Source organism: Choloepus didactylus, chromosome 8 (genome assembly GCF_015220235.1).
Source record: "Choloepus didactylus isolate mChoDid1 chromosome 8, mChoDid1.pri, whole genome shotgun sequence".
Classification (NCBI taxonomy): Eukaryota; Metazoa; Chordata; class Mammalia; order Pilosa; family Megalonychidae; genus Choloepus; species Choloepus didactylus.
In genome coordinates this window covers 83,372,240-83,395,785 of record NC_051314.1, presented here as the reverse complement: position 1 = coordinate 83,395,785, position 23,546 = coordinate 83,372,240, and the positions used below count along the sequence as shown (strand labels likewise).

At 47.3% G+C, this 23,546-nt stretch overlaps 1 protein-coding gene across 2 annotated transcripts in view; it reads left to right on the top strand.

The window, feature by feature from the left end:
- Window positions 1-15,264, top strand: part of ACVR1B (activin A receptor type 1B) — a 39,744-nt gene extending 24,480 nt beyond the window's left edge. The window contains exons 2-9 of one of the 2 annotated variants that reach the window (XM_037847284.1): window positions 70-309; window positions 1,078-1,326; window positions 4,272-4,502; window positions 7,143-7,310; window positions 8,269-8,425; window positions 9,791-9,915; window positions 12,356-12,486; window positions 13,991-15,264. In XM_037847284.1, coding sequence (XP_037703212.1) covers window positions 70-309; window positions 1,078-1,326; window positions 4,272-4,502; window positions 7,143-7,310; window positions 8,269-8,425; window positions 9,791-9,915; window positions 12,356-12,486; window positions 13,991-14,116 — 1,427 coding nt within the window. In that variant the 3' untranslated portion in view covers window positions 14,117-15,264. The remainder of the gene's footprint in view (window positions 1-69; window positions 310-1,077; window positions 1,327-4,271; window positions 4,503-7,142; window positions 7,311-8,268; window positions 8,426-9,790; window positions 9,916-12,355; window positions 12,487-13,990) is intronic. The other variant, XM_037847285.1, reaches the window with a different exon arrangement.
- Window positions 15,265-23,546: the final 8,282 nt, after the last annotated feature.

The following is a 23,546-nucleotide window of genomic DNA, read 5'->3' as shown; positions in this document are numbered from 1 at the left end:
TATTCAAAGTCTGGCAGGGGGCCTCTGATTAGATCCCACCACTAATGTCTGCTCTCACATTTCCTGCAGCTCTGCTGTGTGCTTGCACCAGCTGCCTACAGGCCAACTACACCTGTGAAACAGATGGGGCCTGCATGGTTTCCATTTTCAACTTGGACGGGATGGAGCACCATGTGCGCACCTGCATCCCCAAAGCAGAGCTGGTTCCCGCTGGGAAGCCCTTCTACTGCCTGAGCTCCGAGGACCTGCGTAACACCCACTGCTGTTACACTGACTTCTGCAACAAGATCGACCTCAGGGTGCCCAGTGGTGAGTGGACACCCTTGTTGGACTATTGGCTCATCTTGGAGTTCGGGCACCCCTGTCATTTCATACTTCTCTACTCTTCCCCAGTCCTTGTGTTTGACGATAGGTCAAGGCGTCTTTCTGATGTTCCCCAAAGTACCAAGGGAGGGGATTCCTCCCAAGTCAGGTTTGCAGATTGAGGGGGAGGGGGGACACACGGATGTTTTAAGTTCATCTCAGGGGTAAAAACTGGGTTTTGGGTAGTGGGTGAACATCCTTAGGCAGCTGGTCAATAATGGAAGAGCCAGGCAGGGGATCATTTTAGGAGGGTGTGGGGCTGACCCCTGAGCTGTGTGAAGAGGGGTGCTGTGGTGAGAATGACATAACATGGTGAGGGGCTAGAATTGGAAGAGAAAGGCAGTGGTCAAGGCTCAGAAATAGTAAATACTACCCCTGTGCAAATCTGCCATCAAAGGGGTCTCAGAAGGTGTTACTGGGGAGATCATTGGAGAGGGAGAGAGATTAGAAGAGGCTGTTATTACTTGCATAGTAGAAACTTCAAGTTGAGGGGGTTTGAGATGGGAGTAGTACCGTGAAATGCTGTGACATTACGAAGCGGGTTGAGGGACACCTGGCCCAAAGTAGGCAGACAGGCTACACAGGAAGACCAGGAGATCAAGGGAACCCTAGTGCACTGGTGGAAAGGGTCTTTCTCACTTTCAGGGGGAGGCGCTGGGGATGAATCAAGCCACGGCTTTCCCTCGGTTTACTCTCTGCTCTTGCTTACTGCAGGTCACCTCAAGGAACCTGAGCACCCTTCCATGTGGGGCCCCGTGGAGCTGGTAGGCATCATCGCCGGCCCGGTGTTCCTCCTGTTCCTTATCATCATCATCGTCTTCCTTGTCATTAACTACCACCAGCGCGTCTACCACAACCGCCAGAGGCTGGACATGGAAGACCCCTCGTGCGAAATGTGTCTCTCCAAAGACAAGACGCTCCAGGATCTCGTCTATGATCTCTCCACGTCAGGGTCCGGCTCAGGTACTGAGTTCCTCAGGGCACCCTCTCTGCTGGGGGCCCTCCTCGCTGTTTCCCTGCAGGGCAGTCTGGGGCCCTGCATTTGTTTCTACCAGTGTTGAGTCACTGGGTTTCACAATTCCCCTTCTTTGGGAGTCTGACGTGTAGAAAGATAAGATACTGGCTTCACAGGAAATCTTTCCTTCCCTGAGATTTCAAAGGTCAAGTGCAAAGCTCTGTATTCCAGAAATCCGCCTCTCTCGGAGCCTCATACCTGTAGATATGTTAGAATCCAGCTGGTTCTACCTGAGCAGTGGAGTGCTCAATTTCAGGGCCCCTTTGGAGAAACAGGAGTGTGCCGGATTCCTGTGAGGTGGTGACAGCTAATCATTGATCTCTGGGCAACCGCAAGGGGAGTTTAAGGACACTGAGTGAAGCTTAGAGTTGGGATTTGGTAAATCATTGACTCATACCAGTTGCCCAAGGGTGTTTTGGTGGAGATTAAAATAAAGGCAGCTTGGGCTCCTGTGTAGCATCAGCACCATTTCCTGGACCGCCTGTTGTTAACCAAGTTTTGCTTAGATGAGGGAATCAAATCAAACGCTTGATCTTGACATGAGACCAGATTTTAGGGTAAAGGGAATTGAGGTTGTTCAGGTTAGGGTATAGATCAGCTAGTTATTGGATGTGAACATGATTGATTGCAAAAGACGGAGTATTTTTATGAAGATAAACAATTATTTTGGTGACTGTGTTATTCCTTTCTGTTAAAAAAAGAGAAAGAAATCATCCACAGAGACAGCTTTTGCCATTCTAGCTAAAACATACAGGATCTTGTGAGGATTTTGTGTTTTTATGTATAATATCTCCATGCCATGTGACAAGACTGTTGTTCTGTAGGGAAATTATGCCATCAGTCATGACCAGGCATTCCTCCCCGCACACAAGCAATACTTTGAGCTGTGACATCTCCTGAGTTTCAGTGGTTTTGCCTTTATTAAGCTCTGCAGCAGAGAGCCAAAATGATGGATATATTTAAAAGCTGCCTATTTTTAGAAAGAGAAAATGTATGGCTTGTTCTTTGCTGAAAGAGGTAGGCTAGTAGTTAGGACCGCCTGGCTGATGCTGTGACTTGATTTGCTGCGAGTGGAGAGCAGCTCTGGTTTTGAGAATCTTTTTAAGATAATGACCGGCTGATGCTAGAGAAAGACCTTGGTGGTTAAGTAGTCATCTAGAGTAAAATGGCTATAACTGTTTCCATCCTTGGTGCAGGATATGCAGAGCTTCCAGGTATTGGATTTTTAATAATGTGATTTTTAAAGTAATAAGTCCATGCTGCCTGTGTGACTTTCAATTCATTTTATCAAATATCTGTTGCATACCTTCCAGGTGATAACAGGGCAAACAGATTAAAAAGGGGCTGGCCCAGGATTGGAGAGATGAGATGGGCGGGTGTTGGGAAGGGTCTCACGGAAGAGAACTCATTTAAATGAGTCGTACAGAATGAGGTGGAATTTTTGAGAGAGATGAGGGGGCAGGGAACATTTTAGGCCAAGAAAAACACCTTGAGTAAAAGGAAAGAAGGCATGAAGTTCATGATAACGTTTAGGGAACGATAAGGAGGCCAGTATGGTGTGCTCACGATGGGGAGTGGGGAAAGGCAGGCCGGCCCAGGTGTGAAGGGCCTTGAATGCTGTACTTTCTCTTATAGGTAAGAGGGAGCTACTGGCAGTTTTTATGTGAGAAAATGAATATGCGTATTTCCTTTGGGAGGAGTTCTGGCAGGGGTGTGGAGGATGGATTCATTCATTTCTCAACCTCCTGTCAGGGAGGGTGGGGTGTGGAGGGCTGTGTGTGGGTGTGCAGGGCAGGAGCCGGGCAAGCCAGGAGGCAGAAAAACCAGTTGGAAGCCTTTTGAAAGAAAGGCCTGAACTAGGATAGGCTCAGAGGGGATGGAGAGGAGGGCTCTAATTTGAGAAACATTTTGGTGGTTCTGTACTGGCTAGTTAAAAGCATAGACTTGGCTACTTACCTCTTGTATGAATTTGAGAGGGTCACTTAACCTTCCTCTTTGAGCCTTAGTTTTTGCATCTGTAAAAGGGGTTAAATAGCAATGTACCCATCTATAGGTGATTGTGAGGAAATGAGATACTTTATGTAAGGCCCCTGGCATGGTGTCTAGTGGTAAGCATACAGTGAATGGTAGTTCACATCCGCAAGTCTTAGGGACAATAACAGATATTTGTTTATCTATCTGGTTATTTGGCCAGGGAAAGGGAATGAAAGACAGTCATAATATAAGGGTGATTGGATAGATAGGGAGACATTGTCTGAGTCAAATAAAGCAATAAATGAGGCCTATAAAGACAGTAAAATTAATCATAGAATAAGCATGGATATCCCCATTCTGGAACTCAGAATCACCCATGAGCAGAACTTTGATCTCTTTGGGGAGAGGTGGGATTTCTTACAGGGTAAAGAGACAACCCTGACTCCGCTTTCTTGGGCCATACCGCACTGCCCTCTAGTGGGTAATGAGCAGGGCGGTCAGAAGGTGGCTCCCAGCCCACAGGCCCCGCTTGCACCTTCTGTGCTCTTTCTTCTTCCATCAGAATAAAGCAGATGTGGGTGGATTGGCCCACAAGTGGCTGGCTGCAGAACTGGTAAATCGGGCCAAACATTTACATTCAAATCTGTCATCCATACTAACTGAGAAGAGAAATGCTTAGATAAGGAGCAAGTGATCACGCATTTCTCTTTCTGTGTTCGCTTCTGATGGCCACCTGGCTCAGCCTAGGTAGGTTACCTAGACAAGGTGCAGGGGCGACTGCAACTCTCCATGGTTAATGAACCAGTGTAGAATGGAGACACCATGTTAAGGGCCTTTTCCGGCATAGCAATGAGCGGTGGGTATTGCAAAGTTTTTCAAATTTGCAATGGCAGGTTTCTTTCCATTCTTTTGCCCACAGGGCTACCCCTTTTCGTCCAGCGCACGGTGGCCCGAACCATCGTTTTACAGGAGATTATTGGCAAGGGCCGGTTTGGGGAAGTATGGCGCGGCCGCTGGAGGGGTGGTGATGTGGCTGTGAAAATTTTCTCTTCTCGTGAAGAACGTTCTTGGTTCCGGGAAGCAGAGATTTATCAGACAGTCATGCTGCGCCATGAAAACATCCTTGGATTTATTGCCGCTGACAATAAAGGTAAGGGGCTGGGTTTGGATACAGGGTGTCCCATTGCCAACAGCATTCCTAGATGCAGGGGTTACTGAGGAAATTGAATAGGGTGTGTGGAAGCACAAGTCTGTTTGCCTTCATAGTTTTTACTCATAGAAAGAGAATCTGAATAAGATAATGGTTTTCAAACTTTCTGAAGATGTAGAGCCCTTCATTCAGGAAAAGCTTATACAGAAGCCAAGTTTATCAAGCAGATAAACAAGATGAGCCCCCTCATCCTACCTGTTCAATTTTCCTTCTTTGATGCTTGCCCACACCCCCCTGTGTCGTCCCTGCAGAAGTTCCAGTACAGTCATTTTGAAACCACTGGAATGAGGAATTGTGGCCTCAACTCCTGCCGGGAAAGCACAGTTCCGGAGGGCAGAAAAGCATGTAGCCCGTGTTCTGTAGCATGACCAGCCTCATGCACGTGTTTCTAGTGGGGCAGGTGCAGAGGAGGGATGGCCTGCTTTCTTCAGAAGTGCTCCCCAGTGGCCTGTAAGCTCAGCTTTTGGCCTGGCCTGAACCTAAGGTCCCTTATTTTCTCCTTCCTTTCCCTTCTTTTTTTGCTTTAGTTTTTGGGTCTCTCTTGTGTGCTCAAGCACATCCCTGTTTTTGAGGACCTCACTACCTAGCAAAGAGACAAGTAAACTAACAATTGATATAGGAGGTAAGCACAAGTTGTTCCAGTGAGCACGAACTGGGCTGGGGTGGGAGCCAGGGAAGGCTTTCCCAGGGAGGTCACACCCCAGCTTGATTGAAGCAAAGGTGGCAGTACTCGGCCAGGGGAAAAAAAGCCCAGTTGGGAAAGGCAGTCCAGACACATGTGCAAAGGAGAGGCATGTGGAAGCCCAGAAGTAACCAGAAATGGCTGCTATGGCAAAAGATGTGGGTGGAGAGGCAGGCAGAGCCAGGTTACAACAGGCCCTTTTGAGAAGTTTGTATTTGATTGTGATGATAATGGGAGTAATTTAAATTTCATTCATTAATTCAGCAACATTTATTGACTACTGTGGGCTGGCTTCTTGGATCGCACACACAAGAACAAAACACAGTCCCTGCCCTCCCAGACTCCCAGTAAGAGGGGAAGACACCTGGGCAGGAGTGCACCTAAAGTGCAGAAAGGACCTCAGGGTGGTTGCGCTACATTCTACAAGGGTCTCTGGCAGTTTGGACACGGTTTGCTCCCATGGCACAGAGATTTTAGAAGACTGTGTCTATAAAGCCTTGGGAAGATGCTCAGTATCTATTGTTCTTTCCTAAAACAGCAGCAGACTGCTCGTTTCCTCCATTGCTGTGGGGTCTGTGACGACCTCGGCTGCCCCCAGGCTGAAGAGTCTTGGACTCACACTCAAGAGGAAGGGGGAAGGGAGGATTTTTACTGCCTCTGAGTAAGCTGTTCCTTTTTAAAGCAGCATCACCTTTTGATAAAATTTAAATCTTAATTATATTTTTTAAAGGATCAAAAGATGTTTTCCCTTTTAACTCATTTGCAGAGTCCTCAAGTTGGGCTGGTTCAGGGGTGAGGAGGGGTGTGTTGGGTGGGCCCCTAGCTTGTAAAAAGTGAAGCCAAGTGCTTTTCCGGGAGCCACTCCCTTTATTGATTCTGGCAGCTTGTGTGAGGAGCGATCTGGCTGTTGAAATCCACACCAGGGCCAAGGAAGGAAGGAGAAAAATCTCACTCCTTCTTTCTTGCCTTTTCAACATGATACATGGTTTGGTGTCCTAGAAATAGCACCAGCCTGGAATCTGGGAGGTCTCCATTTAATTTCTAGTCTTCCTATTGACAGCAGCACAGCCTAATTAGGTTACCCGCCTTTGGTTTTTCTTTATTCCCCTCCCTCCCTCTGCCTTCCTTCTTCCCTCTGCCCCACCATTTCGCCCCTCCTCCCATATATAACAGAGAGAAGATAAAATGTGTTTTCTCTGGCTGTCATTGTTCTTCTGAGGATAAGATGGCCTCTCTGGAATATTAGGGGAACGCTGTTCATGAATTGACAAAGCATTTTTTTTCTTTTCTTTTTTGTTTGTTGGCTGGGGATAATAACCAGTATTATTTGGTAATAATAATAACCAATATTACCATAACCTAGTAAGAGCAACAGACCTAAAAAGAAACATTACAGATGAGACAGGTGCTGTGGTTAGGCTGTGTTCAGAATGTCACTGGAGCACAGGGGAGGAACTGAGAAGCCTTCCTGGGTGACAGAAGTGGATACCGCCACTTGTGGTTACTAGCAGGTTGGTGAGTGTGTCTTGTCAGGATCAAAAGCAGCAAGCAAACTAAACAGATGCCACCTGTTACTTTCCCTAAATGCTTCCTATTCTGCAAGATACCCCACAATTTCAAATTTGGTTTAAAAAGTAGCACCATCCAGAATCCTGCAGCCTACCTATAAGAGGCAGACCCAAGAAAGAAATACTCCTCTGTCCTTCCTGGAGCCTAAAACCAATAGATTACTCTAGATGAAATAGGCATAGAGGGTGGCAGCAGGAGATGTAGAGGTAAGAAATGTAAATTCAAGAGTCTATCTGGATTTTGTGGTGTGCACATATTCCTCCCTTTCTACCTTGATCTTTTTGCTGACAGTTGTGCCTTTTCTGGAACTCGTCTGTGGTTCTCTGCAGATAATGGCACCTGGACACAGCTGTGGCTTGTTTCTGATTATCATGAGCATGGCTCCCTGTTTGATTACCTTAACCGGTACACAGTGACCATCGAGGGGATGATTAAGCTGGCTCTGTCTGCTGCCAGTGGGCTGGCACACCTGCACATGGAGATCGTGGGGACACAAGGTGAGTGGACCCAGCCAAGGAGCAGCAAGTGAAGCTGGATATCATCCCTGATTTGGCTCCCAGAATTCTTTTTACTCAGAAAGCCGGGGCTGGACCTCAGGAACTACAGTCTACACTGAAGGAGAGAAAGGTTTGAGCTTTGCTTGAATGAGAACAGGAGCTATCCAAAAGGGTTTCTCTTTACCTCTTGTCTTTAGAACTCCCCCAAGGGACTCTGTAATGTAAATGTTCAGTTATTTGCCATGCGATGGTCTGACAGAGTTGTTTATGGGTGAGCTATTGTTTATTGAGGAATTATCAGAAGCTACAGTTCGCATGTGGAAGAATGCAACTAAGAAAATAAAACAAACTAATTTGATGGGAGCATCAGTTTGGTAATTTCACACATTCATTGATAGGGACAGCTGGGTTAAAGACCGCTTGGTGGATTAGATACCGGGCTTTTCTAATCTAGGAAGACTTTCCTGGCAGAAAAAATCCTTGAGCTTTCCTGTTTGTTGACTGTGATGTCAACTGTTTGGGAGATCTTTGATCTTTTCCCAGTGGCAGGTATGCTCCCCAATGCCTGGTTAACCAGGGAAGAGCCTTACATAGCAACTTTTCTTTGAATTACTCAGCAGTTCTATACCTGGGCATATTAGTTCAGGGCAGGCAAGTAGTAGTGATAACATTAGCTAATATGCATGCCCTTCTAATTTCTTTCCTTACCTACATTAATGCATTTAATCTTCACAACATGCCTATGAAATATGTACTGTTGGTATTCTCATTGTATGGATGAAAAGACCAGAGTGCAGATGGGTTAATTCTCTTTTCCAGGGTCCCTGGGCTAGTGGGAAGCAAAAGCCAGAACTTGAACCCACACAGTCTGGCTGCAGAGTCTGTACTTTTACCCTTTATCTTGACTTTCTTTAAAGATCCATGGGTTTTGTTGTTGTTTTGTTTGTTTTTCTGCCAGGGAAACCTGGAATTGCTCATCGAGACTTGAAGTCAAAGAATATCCTGGTGAAGAAAAACGGCATGTGTGCCATCGCAGACCTTGGCCTGGCTGTCCGTCATGATGCAGTCACCGACACCATTGACATTGCCCCAAATCAGAGGGTGGGAACCAAACGGTAGGAAGACCCTGGACCTCTGCCCTAGCTCAGCAGCTGTACTGAGTAACCCATGTGTGTCCATTCCCATATACACAGGAGGGGGGACAGAAAAAGGAGGTGTGGTCCTTGCTCTTAGACAGCTTAAAGTCAAGTTAAACACCTACCACCCATGCCAGAAAGCTATGCAGGATGCATCTAACAGACATGAGTACCAAGAACGCAGCTCCACAGAACTGTACACATGATTGGGGGGGGGGGGGGCGCGAGAGGAAGGTAGGGTAAAAATGGAGGAGCCAGAGCAAGATGTGAGCTGTTAATACTTAATGGAGGGATTATACATTATGTGAATATATCACAATAAAATTGCATTAAAAAAAAGTACTTAATGGAGAAACAGAATTTGAAAAGGATTTGGAAGGGAGGTAGGCACCAGGCTTACCTGGCGGAAGAGGGAAAATATTGCAGTCCCGAGGGGCAGCTTGTACAGAGACCCCCCTCCCTGAGGAGACAGAGAGCATGTCCTGTATGGGATTTGGAGAGCGGGTCTGCCAGGCTGGAGCAGGTTAATCTGGGGCGGAGATTGGGGGCATCCTTAAAGTTCATGGGCCTCTTTCCCGCCTCATACAGAAGTGAAGTAAGAAGTGAGGAACTGTGATTGAGAGATTAATTTCATGAGTTAGAAATTGGACTGCCTTTTAATAGGGTGGGCAAGGGGGTTTGTTTACCTGCTGAACCTAAGTGAATTTCACTATATTGTGCTGCTGCTTTTTTCCTTCCTTTTTATCAGAATCATAGCTACCCAGTCCCCAAAGGGGCCACAGCTGATCCCCTGATATGCCTTACTTTGGGGGCTGGGGTGACTCTAGTAGTGATAATTAACTAAGGGTGACTCTGACAACTATCTAGAATTAATTTTCATGTCTGCAATTGGATAAGATAACAGAGGAAATTCAGGATGGGATTAAGCTCAAACCATCACTGTGGCTGCGTTCAGCAAAGTGAAAGACCCCCGTAGCAACCAGGTCATTTGCTGTTGCTGCCACATGGCCCACGGTACACGTACCTCTGCCAAGAAATCAAAACTTGTTTAAAATAAACAAATCTTGATAGGTAAAAAAATAGAGATACATATAAGAATAGCCTAGTATCGCCAAATCTGCTGAAGTATTCAGATTTGAATCCAAAGTATACGGGCATTTTCAGTGAAGAGAACTGATCACTGCCTCTTCCCAAGGGACTTTCTTAAGGCACTGCTCTGCCACTGAGCTTAGGGATGTCTAGTCCCACCTTGAGAGGGCCCCTGAATCAAAACTTCCATTTAAAGAGGGAAATCATCAACGCATAAATGTATTTATGCATGATCTGTTTCCTTTGCTGTTGCAGATACATGGCCCCTGAGGTACTTGATGAAACCATTAACATGAAACACTTTGACTCCTTTAAATGTGCTGATATCTACGCCCTCGGGCTTGTATATTGGGAGATTGCTCGAAGATGCAATTCTGGAGGTACCTTTCCTTTTTGCCTTCTCTTGCCTTTATCTCCCAGTTCCAAAATGCAGGCTCACCTGAGGGTGCTGGCGGTTTACTGCCTCATTTCTTTTGAACAACCTGTCATGATGCCTTATACTGGAGCCCAAATCACACAGTTCTCATCAAAGATGTGGAACCTTGGAGGCAGCTGAGTTAAGAGTGTGTTTATTCTTTGGATCAACTTGTTGAGTGGTTACCATAGAGTAGTATTTGGTGGGGAGTGTCTGGGTGCATGTAGCACAAGATAAGCACAGAACTCTCCCTTACTTTGGAGGAAGTATGTTCTAACACTCTGGTTCCTAGGCCACGTTCCTGGGAAACCCTGGTGTTTCACTGCTACAGTAATGGTGGTAATTTCTCAGTTTGCAAGAGAAAGCTTACTAATGCATAGAATTTTCTAAAAATGAGTTTTCTTCCTCCCATAATTCTTTCTTAGTTCTTTGGTACTTGCAACTGCTTATCCATGTCAGAGTCAGTAAAAGGTGGTATTTGATTTAGCAGAAAACATTTTTTTTCATCAGCTTAGTATATCAGTCTTTTTTGATGTACTCCACAAAGAGCACCTTGACTCCAAGTGTTCTCCCATGTGGTTAAGTTCAGGAACCACTTTCCTAGCAAAACCCTGCCCTCAGCCACTTATCTCTGATGTGAGAGATTCCAGGCCAGTGGAAATGGTTGAATTAAAAAGAATGTGTTAAAAAAAAGAACTGGCTAGTCTTCCAGCAGAATGCTTTTATGCGTTACTGTTCTTTTTTCATCCATGATATGTTTGGTAAAATCCAAATTACGGAGGTGTCCACAGGTATTATTCATGGAATTATGCATCTTAATTTCTGATCAATATAAACAGATAAAACAGGATTAATTAAAATCTGGTCACACACGTCTTAAACTTTGAATAAGTTAATTTTTTCTGCTTTTGCCATCTGGAAAATGGAATTAAGTATATATTAATAATAGATAATAGTTATTCAGCACTTGCTGTATATAAACTCTCTTAATCTTTACTATAAACCTGTGAAACATATACCATTGTCAGCATTTGGCAGTTGAAGAAAAAGGAGGCACAGAGAGGTTAGGTAATTTGTCCAGGGTCACACAGCTAGTAAGGATTCAAGCCCCAGCAGTGTGATGCAGATCTCAAGTTCTAAACTACCCTTTAGATATTTAACAAGTCAAACTCTCTGCTTAAAATTCTGTACCATTAGCTCAGGACAGCAGGATTTTTCTGGAACTTATCTGTGGTTTAATTTTTCATGACAGAAAATATTTCAACTTGTTACTAAAAGATAAGGACTTAAAAAGGCAATAATTTCATTTTTTTTGTTTGTTTTTTAATGCAATTTTATTGAGATATATTCACATATTATACAATTATCCAAAGTGTACAATCAGTTGTTCACAATATCATCGCATAGTTGTGCATTCATCACCATGATCAATTTTTTGAACATTTTCATTTTTAAAATGAACATTTATTTATCGTGTAAATAAATTGATGTTTCCCCAGATGGCTCCAAATTTTTTTAAAAGTTTATTCAAATCAGGGTCCAACCATTGCCTTTGATTCATACATCTCTTGAGTCTCTTATAATCTAAAGGTTTCCTCTCCATTTTTTTTCCTTCTGCGGTTTGTTTATTGGAGAATCCAGGTCATTTGTCTTCTAAAGTTTCCTAGACTGAATTTTGCTGATTGCTTCCCTATTGAGTTAACATGTTCTCCTGTTCCTGGTATCAGTATGATTTTTTGTTGCACAAGTCCTTCATAGGTGTTATTCTTGTATTTCCATCACAAGTCACATAATGTCTGGTTATTTCTCTTTTGGTGATCTTAACAGTCATCAACAATCATTGTCAAATCTAAATTTATTAGAGGTTGAAAATGTCTATATTCTGATTTTATAAATCTTCATCTAATTAATCTATTTGGGTACCAAGATATATAATTTGAAGAGGAAAGACAGAAAAAATACTTTATTCTTTCCATTTATTTACCTGTTTACCATTTTTCAAAATAATGAGTTTGTTCCTTAGCATCCTACAAAGATGATTGAGGTTTGTTTAAGTATCATTATGAACTGATGTTTTAAAAAATATTTGTTTCCATTAAAGTTATTAGTCTTATTGTTGCTTAAATGTCCTATCTTTGGCCTGTTGGAGCTTTTCAAGTTGATACCTGTGTCCTTTTGATCACCCCAGTAGTCTGTTTGCTTGCTTTTTGGTATGAAAACTTTGTTCCTGGGTAATCTTGTGTATTTCTTGTTGCATTCTTAGAATTAGCCAACTTCTCCAAGGAGCCCTGTTTTGCTTTAGTGGGAAATGGTATTTATAGACCACAATGTGGTTGTTGTCATTGGCTTTTGAGTAATCTCTTCCTTGTGTTGATAACTCAGGTAGAGATTTTCTTTTCTCCTAGGAGTCCATGAAGAATATCAGCTGCCGTATTATGACCTGGTGCCCTCTGACCCTTCCATTGAGGAAATGCGAAAGGTCGTATGTGACCAGAAGCTACGGCCCAACATCCCCAACTGGTGGCAGAGTTATGAGGTAGGAAACTTCCTTGCCTCCTCTGGCTTTTCCGTCTGCCTGATTTCTCTGCCTTAGAAAAGGGTTTCCCAACAATGGGGCCAAGCCCCACGGGTGCCCTCTGAGTGCGTGCATCAGTAAGCCTGTGCAATTATGTATTGAGACCTTTGGGGCCACAGCCCTTATCCTGGGCACTGTAGGGTGCCCTTTGAGTTGACAGCCTGGTAAAAGAAAAAGGCTTCATCCTGAGGACACAGATGAGGAAGTTGTCAACAAGAGACCCAGGAACTATTAGATCTGTCTAACTACAAGAATAGCTCTCATGCCTCAGTGGTATGCTGAGTTCTGTGGAAGAGTTGAAAAGAGACATCCACACAAAGAAGCTCATACACGGGGTTTAGAAAAATGAAGGAAGAGGATGTGTCTGAGGTGAGGGGCCTTTCTAAAACCTCAGAAGAAGGAAGGAGGGTGACGTGTGAATGGGGTTAGGATGGGGATTTTGAATTGGGGAGAGATGGCAGATGAAGTGGGGGGGTGCATTTGATGGAAAGAATTGAAATGAGGGTAAATTAATGCCAGACACCTAATAAACATGGAATTCTGGGGTCTTCAGAGTCTTCGGAGGAAAGATGGGTTTGCACAGAGGCCTTTTCACTCCGTGACTGTTTTAAAAGAGCATAGCCACTAGAGGGCATGTCTGCATTTGAGAATAAAATTACTCAGTTCATGTTTTAGTTGATTCCTTCCCGTTGCATAATAGAGCAGCATTTTTCAGAATGTTCCTTGGAACTCTTAGTTCTCAGGGCCTGAGGATGAGGCTGAGAGAGCTGGTCTTTAGCCCTGCTGCCCCCAAGTCAGTGCTATTCTAGTTTTATATGTTGGGGTTCCGCATAGGAAAATGGGTTCCACTATTGTGCTGTGCTAAAAATAATTTTGAAAAGCACTGGCCTGGGACAGTAGGTTTGGTCAGGTTTGTAGCCCTCAGTAACCAGTAGCAGTGTCCTTCCTTGTCCCCCTCTTGACCTGACTGTCGTGGTCTCCTGTGAGGAATGGCAGTGTAGCTTTTAAGGGGCTGCTTTCTCCTCTTCTTTCACCACCCCCTGGCTCTGCATATGAACTGCATTACAGACTCTGTTTTTTGTTGTGTTTTTTTTAAACATAATTAGTAAGCAATCATTTTTACCAGTGTAGTCTGTAACCTGAAAGAAGTGATTTTGAGATGAGATCTCCTGCTGTTTAGGAGCATTTCTTTCCTGGAAATGGCTGGCTGTACTTGGTTCGAGAAGGGTCTCCACTCTCTGGCTACAGCTTTTCCCTCTTGCTTATACAACTTGTCCCTTACAGCAGGAAGGGCCAAGAGGAGAGGAAAGCTTACAATATGTTTCCCTGAAGTCACGGAGGGAGGGGAGATTCTGACAGGCTCTGGTCTATGGAGGAGGCAGCCGGGAAGTGAGCAAGGGACTAGAGATGAGAAGTCCTTCACCAGGCCTGATTAGACTGACGCCCCCTGGGTCTCTCCATGCAGGCCTTACGGGTGATGGGGAAGATGATGCGGGAGTGCTGGTATGCCAATGGCGCAGCCCGCCTGACCGCCCTGCGCATTAAGAAGACCCTCTCACAGCTCAGCGTGCAGGAAGATGTGAAGATCTAACCTGCGCCCTCCCCCTACACGTAACCCTGGGCAGCGAGAACCACACACGGAGCTGCCATGCTGAGCATCAGACGGAGGCCTACCTCTTGTTTCTGCCCAGCCCTCTGTGGCCAGGACCCCTGGCCTGCAAGAGGGACAGAGCCCAGGAGACTCGCTCACTCCCGTGTTGGGTTTGAGACACAGACAACTTTTCTGTTTACCTCCTAATGGCATGGAGACTCTGAGAGCGAATTGTGTGGAGAACTCAATGCCAAAACTTGAACTGGTTGTAATGGGAAGTCCTGCAAAACCCAGGAATGGTGAAAGGGGCGGCCTAGGAGGGGCCAGAAGGAGCTGAGTTGCTGCCAGTGCTGAGCAGCACTACGGGTTTTCCTTCAGGGACCAACCTACAGCACACTGAGGTGGCCCAGAGGAGCCAGAAGTACAGCCCCTCTCACAGGCAGCTCTGACTCCAGGGCTCCCCTCGACTCCCTCGCACGGCCACCTGCAGGGATTGCCAGTGGAGACGGAATCTGCTGCCTGTTTGTCCAGCTGTCCGTGCATGTGCCGAGGTGCGTTCCCTGTTGTGCCTGGTCCATGCCACACCCTTCCCCGTGTGTGTGTGTACATGTGTGTCTGTCGGTGTGCACTTACCTACTTGAGCTTTCTGTGCATGTGCAGGTCGGGGTGTGGTCGTCATGCCGTCTCTGCGTGCTGGTGCCTCTGTGTTCAGTGGTGAACAGTATCTAGTTTCCCTGGTGCCCTTTCCTGGAGGTCTCCCCCTCCCCGCCCCCTTTCCCCAAAGGCCCCCATGCCCTAGTGGTGCATCCTTCCTAGAAGGCTGCCCTGCCCACCCGTGTGTCAACACAGCTCTCCTCCATTTCAGACTGAGGAACTAAAGCTGGCCCAGTTATCCAAGGCAGGAGAGACTTTGCGGTCAAAATGTTAGGGAACCGGGTGGGATGGGCAAGGAAAGAATCTTGCTGGAAGTCTTGGGTGCTGTGGTCAGTGGCAGCCGTGGGAAATGAGCCAGCCCAAGGGCATCATCCTCAATAGCAAAAAGGAAGGGCCGAGGAATTTGAAGTCCAGATCTTGGGACTCAGATTGGAATATCCCACCGGTCTTTCAGATCCCAGATTCTGGAAACAGCAGTGTACATTCTGGGTGGTGGTGGGTTTGGGTGGGGAGGGGAAATGGGGGAGCGCGAGGAGTGGGGAGGGAGCCTGGGGTGGGAGGGAGGCATCTGCATGGGTCTCATTTTACTGGATTGTCTGATCAAGGTGGAGGGAAGATGGGAGATTTGCATTCACTTCAGGGGCCCTACTAGGGAACAGCCTGAGCTGAACATGTTATTTAATCTGAATATAGTATTTAATGAAGTCTAGGAACACGGCTGTGGGTGGTGATTTGGTCAGCATAGCTTACGTAGAATAACTTCGAAGCCATAACTTTTAACTGGAGTGGTTTGATTATTATTATTATTTTTTTTTTAATTTTATTGGGAGGGTCTGGATTTTAACTTTTTTTAATATTAAGTTTTTGTAAAAGGAAAACCATCTCTATGTAATGATTACCTCTCACTCTATTTGTTTTTAAAGAAATCCCTATAAAATAACCACAAAAAAATTTCTCCAATCAAACGCACACAGCTCAATCACACTGGAAATGTTCCTCCTTGTACCTGAGCCTGTTCCCACACAGCCTGGAGATTTCCTCTTTGCCCTGGGGGTTAGTCTCTCTTGCATTCTGTTCCCCCACCCCCCACACCCCTTCCCCAAATCCCAAGTGGTTTTTGGTCCAGGGCCCTAAGCCTTTCGTGCATTGTCCGGCTGGTTATGCCTTCCCCTCCAGGCATTTATTCAGCAAATGTTTACGGAGTGCTTGGTGGGTGCCAGGCACTGTGCTAAGCGCTGGGAATACATCTGTGAGCGAGACAGGCTTGCATCCTCCTCTTGGAGCCCTGAAGAAGGTGCCGATTCAAGAAAGTGGGCGCCTGCTTTGAGACCAGAAGAGCTCACAGTTGGTTCTGAGAGCCTTTTGAACTAGGAATTATAGCTCTTCTGGGAGACCACCGCGGAGAGAGGATGCCCCCCACAAAAGACTGGTGGTGGGCAATGGGGACTGAAGTTCAGAGCCCCAGGTGAAACCCCAAATCACTGCATTCATTCGGAGCCCCCTTCCTGCCCCGAAGGGAGGCCCATTGTGTCTGCAATCAGAAAGCGTCCCTGCCTCTTCAGCCCAGCGATTCTCTGCCAAAGCCTGTGGAGGAGGGAAGAGCCCTCTCCCTGCTGACCTCGGTCTCCCCGATGCTCCTGGCATTTCTATTTATTTTCCTGATGTATTGCTTCTTTCGTTGCATTAAAGGAGATCTTCCCCTGATCCTTTAGGCCAGTTTACTGGCCACTGACTAATTTTCCTTGAATACTGTGTCACTAGGGGGACCTTTCCCCACCCCTGCTGGCCTGCCACCTGTCTGCCCTGCAGCAGAGCCTTGGCAGGTTACAGGTGATGACGGAATTTAGACTCAGTCCCAATCACAACTAGCCTCTGGGATTTGCCAGCACATGCCAACCCAGCGACTCCCAAGCCACTAGCCTGCTTCCCAGGGCTGGTGCTCACCAAACACGTGTTCCAGCTCCTCCACCTCGGGGAAGACTGAGCAGGTTTTTGGGAAATCCACCCCCCCATCTCCCTCAACACCAAGCAAGAATTGGGGAGAAACTAAAACTGTGTGTGCTGGCTCTCTGAGGCTAACCATGACCCATGGGTCTACCTGCACCTCTGGATTCACAGACCAAGTCCAAGCCCGTTCTGATGTCGCCATCTAGGCCCCCGAACGGCATCCTCGGTACTTCTGTTTGTTTTTGTACATTTTATTAGAAAGGACTGTAAAATAGCCACTTAGACACTTTACCTCTTCAGTATGCAAATGTAAATAAATTGTAATATAGGAAATCTTTTGTTTTAATATAAGAATGAGCCTGTCCAATTTCTGCTGTACATTATTAAAAGTTTTATTCACAGAGCTATTCTGGTGCCATCTGTCTTACGTATGAGGAATGACCGCCCAGCTCTTGTCAGGGGAGTTGGCAGTGGGCAGATGGGTCTCAGAGGTATTTCTACCCTCCACCTTGCCCAGGGGGTGACGTTTACACCAATTGCAGTGGGTCACCGTCAGAAGAGGCGCTGGTCGGAACATCTTTTTTGGGTCTTCCTGAAACTGTTCCTTTGTGTTTTATAGAGGGAGGACCTGGCATGTAAGACGGGGCAGAAGACAGAAACCAAACACCCTTTTCTTGGACTTTGCATGTGTCTTTTAGTATTTTTCTCTATATAAAAGGGTCTTGATCCTTATTAGTCAACATACCAATTAGTCTGGAAGGCAGCCTAAAACCTCTCTTCAGTTTTTACTTTTCTTCTCAATTGGCGTATACATGTGAATTTGGGGATGCTCAGGTGACTTTGAGAGGGGAGTCTTCATTGGGTACTTGTATGTTTCATTGTGTGGGTGGGTGTGAATGTCTTCTATCTCTAGACTGAAGGAACCTGAAATAGCAAGTCCTAGAATCACAGAATCTCAAGTTTAGACAGGACCCTAAAAGTCAACTAGTTTACCATTCAAGCACTTGACTCCTCTGCAGCAAGTAACTTACCTGTGGGAGTTTGCATCTCAATAACCCTTGTTCTTCTGTCTGCAGATGTGGTAGCAGAAGCCCAAGTACCTTGCTGAAGTAGCAAGATATTATGGCTGCTGCATACTTTGATCCATTGGAAGGAAAGGTGTGATTTGTAGTGAATTCCAGCCAAGTTCAAATGAAGGGCCCTTATAATTAAGAGTTCGCAAACTGTCCTCTGAAGAGTCAGTCATTTGGCCAGGCATGGTCCTACAATTCTCTAGGCTACAGATTGCAGGTTTCCACTTTACCAGTTTGAAAATCAGAATGGCAGCCCTGCTGGTTCCTCTTCATGTGCCCTGGAAGGCAACTGACAGTATTTCACCCTTGTTGATACTGTGGCACAGAAGACCTGAATTCATTTGAATGGTGTGGCTCTTGGTAAATTTCTGTCCCCCCAGACCAGTGTCTATTCTGATGTTTACAGTCCAGAAAATATGCTGGCTAAACACAACCAAAACAAAATTAGGAGTAGAACTCACAGAGACCAACTCAGGTGCATTTGAGATGCACAACAAGGAGCGTGGTGGTGGGAAAGCTTCAGGTCGAGGCAGGAATGGACAGGAAGGTATTTTCTCATAGCTCAAGCTTGTTTGGAATGTAGTCAGGAAAGTTGTTAGGAGTCCCGTGGTCACACATGATGGGATTGAAGGAATACAGCAGATAGCACTGAATCCATCTGGTAAAGCTCTGTGGAAGCCAAGGATGGGGATTCACGGTTTAAGGAACAATTGAATAGACTGTGCTCTGTTTAATAAGCATTTTTAAAAGCAATTTTAGTGCTTAAAGCAGTAGGTGTAATAGAAAGATGAACAATTCATGATCTCTGCTCTTCTAGGATCTAACACGGTGAAGAGAGAGAATCTGTAATGAGGCAGATATCGGCAAGTCCCATTACAGAGCGATACACAAGGTGATACGGAAGCACAGATGAGGGCAGGGAGAGAAAGGAGGTCCCTGCCCCCAGGGGCTCCTATCTCGTGGAACAGACTAGTAAATAGATAACCACAATCGGGTGAGGTAAATGCTATGAATGAAGCAGACACAATGCTGTGGGAACTTAGGAGACAATCGTTCACAGGCAACAGCGGTGACCTCTGTTTTGGAGTAGGCATTGGCCTAACTGAATGCAGAGAGGAGGGTGTAGTTAGTAAAAAGAGTGCATTGCCGTACAGGAACCCCGGGTGTTCAGTATGGTTGGAGCAATGGAGCCAGAAGTGCAATGAGGGAGTCCGTTGGAGTCATTATTGGGCTGAGAAGCGCCACCACTTCCCTCTGACGGCCACCTCAGACTGCAGTAATTCAGCAGTAATCTCTTCCTCTTGAGTCTGGACTTGGCCTCCAAATTCTTTTCAATAGCATGCTTATGTGGAGGTGTCCTATAAGTTAGACTATATGTCATTCCTGATATAGGGACTAAGCCATTGAAGGGTTTAAAGCAGGGGAGTGGTGTGCTTCTATTTGTGTTCTGGGAAGATTTCATTGCTGACTAGGAAGCAGTTGAAATGGTCCAGGAGAGGGAAGCCTGGTTGCAGGACTGGTAGAGCAGCAGGTTTGGGGCAGGATCAGATGTGTATAGTGAGGGAAGGACGGAATTGGCTTGGGCTTGGTGTAGGTGAGAGGATCTTGGTCTGGTGGTCTTGCATACGTACTTGGGGGCTGGGAATGTTGGTGCACAACGCTGTCCCCTGGGAGAGGGAATCAGGAAGGAAGCAATGGAGCAGACATTTTTCCCAAGAGAGAAGACAGGAGGGAAGAGGTCTGGGGAGCTGGGGTCCGTAAGAGCTGTCATCTTCTATCTTAGCTGTTTGTACCAGTTCCAACAGGAGGCAGGGTAAAATAAATACCCTATGTCTTGGGAATGTGCATAAATGCTGTAGGGAATGCTGGAGAGTTAATCCTTCCTTCTTTCTGCCACTGCAGCCTGTTCAAGCCAGAGACAACCCTGAATTCCTCTCCCAAGAGGCAAAATGGGTCCCTAGACCCACAGGCCACTCATATCCGACACAAACTGCCACGCTTACCCTGCCCCTGCTCCCAGACCCCCTAATCCCTAATTCAGGTCTAGGAGGAATGTCTTTGAGCTGTGTGGGATTTGGCCTGCTGCTGGGCTTCTTTCCCTGGGCCCCAACACAGACACACACAGACACACACACACACACACACACACACACACTCGAATGGAAGTTGTTGGGCAGTGGGAGCCATTGGGAAAAACCACCACTCCCTGCCCAGTCAGCTGTCCACGCCTCCCTTGAGAGGCAGTGTCATGCAACTAGCGGCCCAGCCCCTCATTCCTAGCAGACCAGAGAGGCAGCTGAGCTCCAGGCCCTCTCCCTCCCACCTCCCCAGCCCAGAAGCAGTGGGAGTACCCGGGGAGGGGCCCCCAGCAAGCTAGCATTCCCTTCCAGTTCAGAGTCCTGAAATGATTGTCAGAACTCCAAGACAGGTTAGACTCCAGAGGGGCCTGAGCCCCAGATGCCCTGATCTAATGGTGCCCTAGAGCTTGAGCAGGTCAGTGGCGGCAAGAGTCAGCTCTCCCCCATTTTCTCCATGGGGGAGTTGAGGGACTGTTGACTATTAGATATCTGGGCAAGGGTTTGCCCCACTGACAAAAGGTGTTACTCAGACCTGTCTTAGCCAGGCCTCTTCTGTCTGCTCCTTCCCCTCCACCCAGGTCAACGCCTAGCCTGAGTGCTAGGAGCTAGGGCAGGGTGGGTGGTCCAAAGGAAGGATAAACCTGGGGAGCTCATTGTGAAAGAGAGAGACTTGCTCAGGAATAAGGGACAGCAGGAGCACAGATGTCTGAGGAGCCAGAGGGATGGGGGTTTTGCACAGAGGCTTCCTGTAGGGAGGAGTAAGGAGGGGGAGGTATCCTGGTAGGAAACTGCAGGCAGTGTGCAGACTGCATCCCACCCCCGCCACACCCCCGAGCTTTAAGGGGCTGCAGAGAATAGGATGAGAAGAACGGATGCTAGACAAAGAGACTCAGGCCTAGGAGGAAGCTGTGGAGTTGGAAAAGGCCAAGCTTTGAGGGCCTCATGTGTTCTGTCACCTGTGAGGTTGCTGCACCGCGAAGGCCCACCGGCTGGCTGCCTTCTTGATGAATTTCACCTGCAGCAGGGCAGCAACAGCTTAGATCAAAAATCCCAACTTCCTAACTGTGACAGGTATGCAATTCCAGAACTCAGTGGTCAAGCAGAGTCTGCTGAGCCCATTGCCATCCTCTTGGGAGGGAGAAGGGCTGAGGGGAATCCATAAACTTAACCGAGATTCCAACAGTCTGGACTGGGCCGGGTGGAACCTGGCACAAGCAGCCAGACAACCTTTCAAAGTCTGGTTTGAAGATTTTCCACCAAGAGACACATGGCCACCAGAGGGCATCACCAGCCCATAGTGTGGTATCCTGGGCTCCCCATCACCTCCCTGGAGAAATTGGGGAGATTGGGAGAAGGAAGCAGCCATGGGTCTCTGAGCTCTCAGAGGAGCTCCCAGTAGCTGAATCAAACAGCACAGGTGGGAAAACATCTAGTTTGAGTCTGGAGACCTGGGTTCTAATGGGTTCCACTGTCTGATCGCCACCACCTTCCCTTTCCTGGCCTTACTTGGCTCCTTGGATCACATGGTATCCAAGGCCTTTTCTGACTCCAAAATTCCAGGACTTGAGGAAATCATGAAATGGGGCTGACAAATTTCATCTCTTGGGTCCACCCACCCTCACCCTGGGGTTCTCTGGGGCTCTCTGCCTAGCAGGAGGAGGAAACCTGATGTGTGAACTTCAGTTCTCTGGTGGTGTTCTCTCACTTGGAGCAGGGAGGCAGACTGACCTGCATAAACTGAGGGGCCATCCCTGCCCCTCAGTGCCAGCCTGAAAGGGGAAATGTCTCAATAGGGCAGTTAGAAACAGGTGTAGTGTGACTCAGGTTTCAGGCAGAGAGGCATTTTTAATCCTCTGGGGTGGGTGGGATGGTGGTCCTTCCCAGAGAAGGAGGTACAAGATGCCCTTGAGGGTCCCTTGAGGGATAAGCACTGGAGTGGATAGAATAGAAACCACTGCCCCTCCTGCCTTCACTTGTCTCCCCACCCCCAGCCCCAACACAGATGCCGTCTGTCAGGAGCAGGCAACAGACGGTCCAGGGGTCCATCTGTGCTAATGCTTCACAATAGAGTCCCATGTTTCCCCACCGCCACCCCCTCGGCCCCTCAACTGATGGCCACTTGGTGGTGCCAAGGGGGGAAAGTGGGAGGAGGGAGAAGAAGGCACCGAGGGAGCTAGTTCTTGGCTCTCGGCAGTCTCCAATCCATCCCCTGCTCCCCATCCAACAGGCACGCGGCCATCTGGACTTGTGCAGTCACTGAAGGGTGGAGAAGCACCCCCTACATCCACACTTCCAGCAGGGGCTGGGGGCCCAGGAGCCTTATGATGGGAAAAGAGACCCACATAGGGAATCAGGGAGCCCAGAAAAGGAAGCAGGGAGACTGAAGTAAACTGATGAACTGAGATAGGTAGGACACAGGAGACACAGAAAGTCTTTCCTGGCCTCCCATGGTGGATGTGGCCACTTTCTGTACTGCCCAGGCCATGTGTGTAATACAGCACATGTTCAATGTACCATCCCCTACCAGAGTGGTAGGAGCCCCAGGGCCCAGCCAGTGCCTGGCATGCAGCAGGGCTTAACTGCTTAACACTGAAGAACTGAAGACAGTATCGTACTGTGGTTAAGATTGCAGGCTCTGGAACCAGTGTGCCTGGGTTTGAATCGCAGCCCCTACACTGAGGGACTTAGGGCAAGTTACTTAACCTCTCTGGGCCTCAGTTTCCTCATTGGGATTTATTTCATAGGATTGTTCCAAGGACTAAGTAAGTTAATGCACGTATGTAAAAGCACACACGATAGTGTGCATGGCCCCTGGTAAATGCTCAGTAAATGTTAGCTATAAAGGCCTGGCACAGACGTGGGAAGAATGGAGGGGGAGGAGACAGACTGGGACAGCGCACCCCCATGCTACTGCCTCTGTTCAGTGGCAAACGTCGTGATGTGGAGCCCCCAGCTTGTGCTGCTGACGCCTTGTGGTGGCTAGCTGCTCTTTAGACGCCAGGCATGGCCTTCCACTTCCTCCTCTCACTTCTTATTCGGCCACCACTGACGACAAAGACTTTGGCTGGGCCATTCCCGTCTCTCCTTTGGCCCAGTAACAAAAGCCCAGGGGATGGTCCCTAATTCAGGGTCAGAGAGTAACAAAGATCCCCCATCCCAATAACTGCTCAGCTCAGGCATATCTCCTGCCTCATAGTCAATATTATAGTAAGGACCTGTCTTCTGGGAAAGGGGTATCAGGAACTGAGGGGAGATTTATCCAGGTTTGTCTTGACCGTCTGAGGGACTGGATGAAGGCTGGGCCAGAATTAAGCCTACTTTCTGGGTTTCCACCTACTCCCTTTCCCCTAGATGTGGTTAGGAGAGGCAGCCTTGGTCAACTCCTCCGGGGCCAGTTAGCAGGTCAAAGGGGCAAAAGGTGGGGGTTCTCCATAGTCAGTTTTCGAGCATCTCCCTCCTCCCACAGGAACCACTCCCCCCCAACCCCCTCCCCCGGCGCGCTCTTGCTGCCCTTCTCCCCTTGCGTAGAAGTCTCCTGCAGGTCCCTGGATCTCCTCGAATCTTCCTTCCGCCGAGGCCCCCAAACTTCCTCACAAGGACCCCTGACTTCCCTGCCCAGGTCCTCGAAGATTTTCTAAAGCCATCTATTCCCAAATTTCAAATCTCGCGTAATGCCTC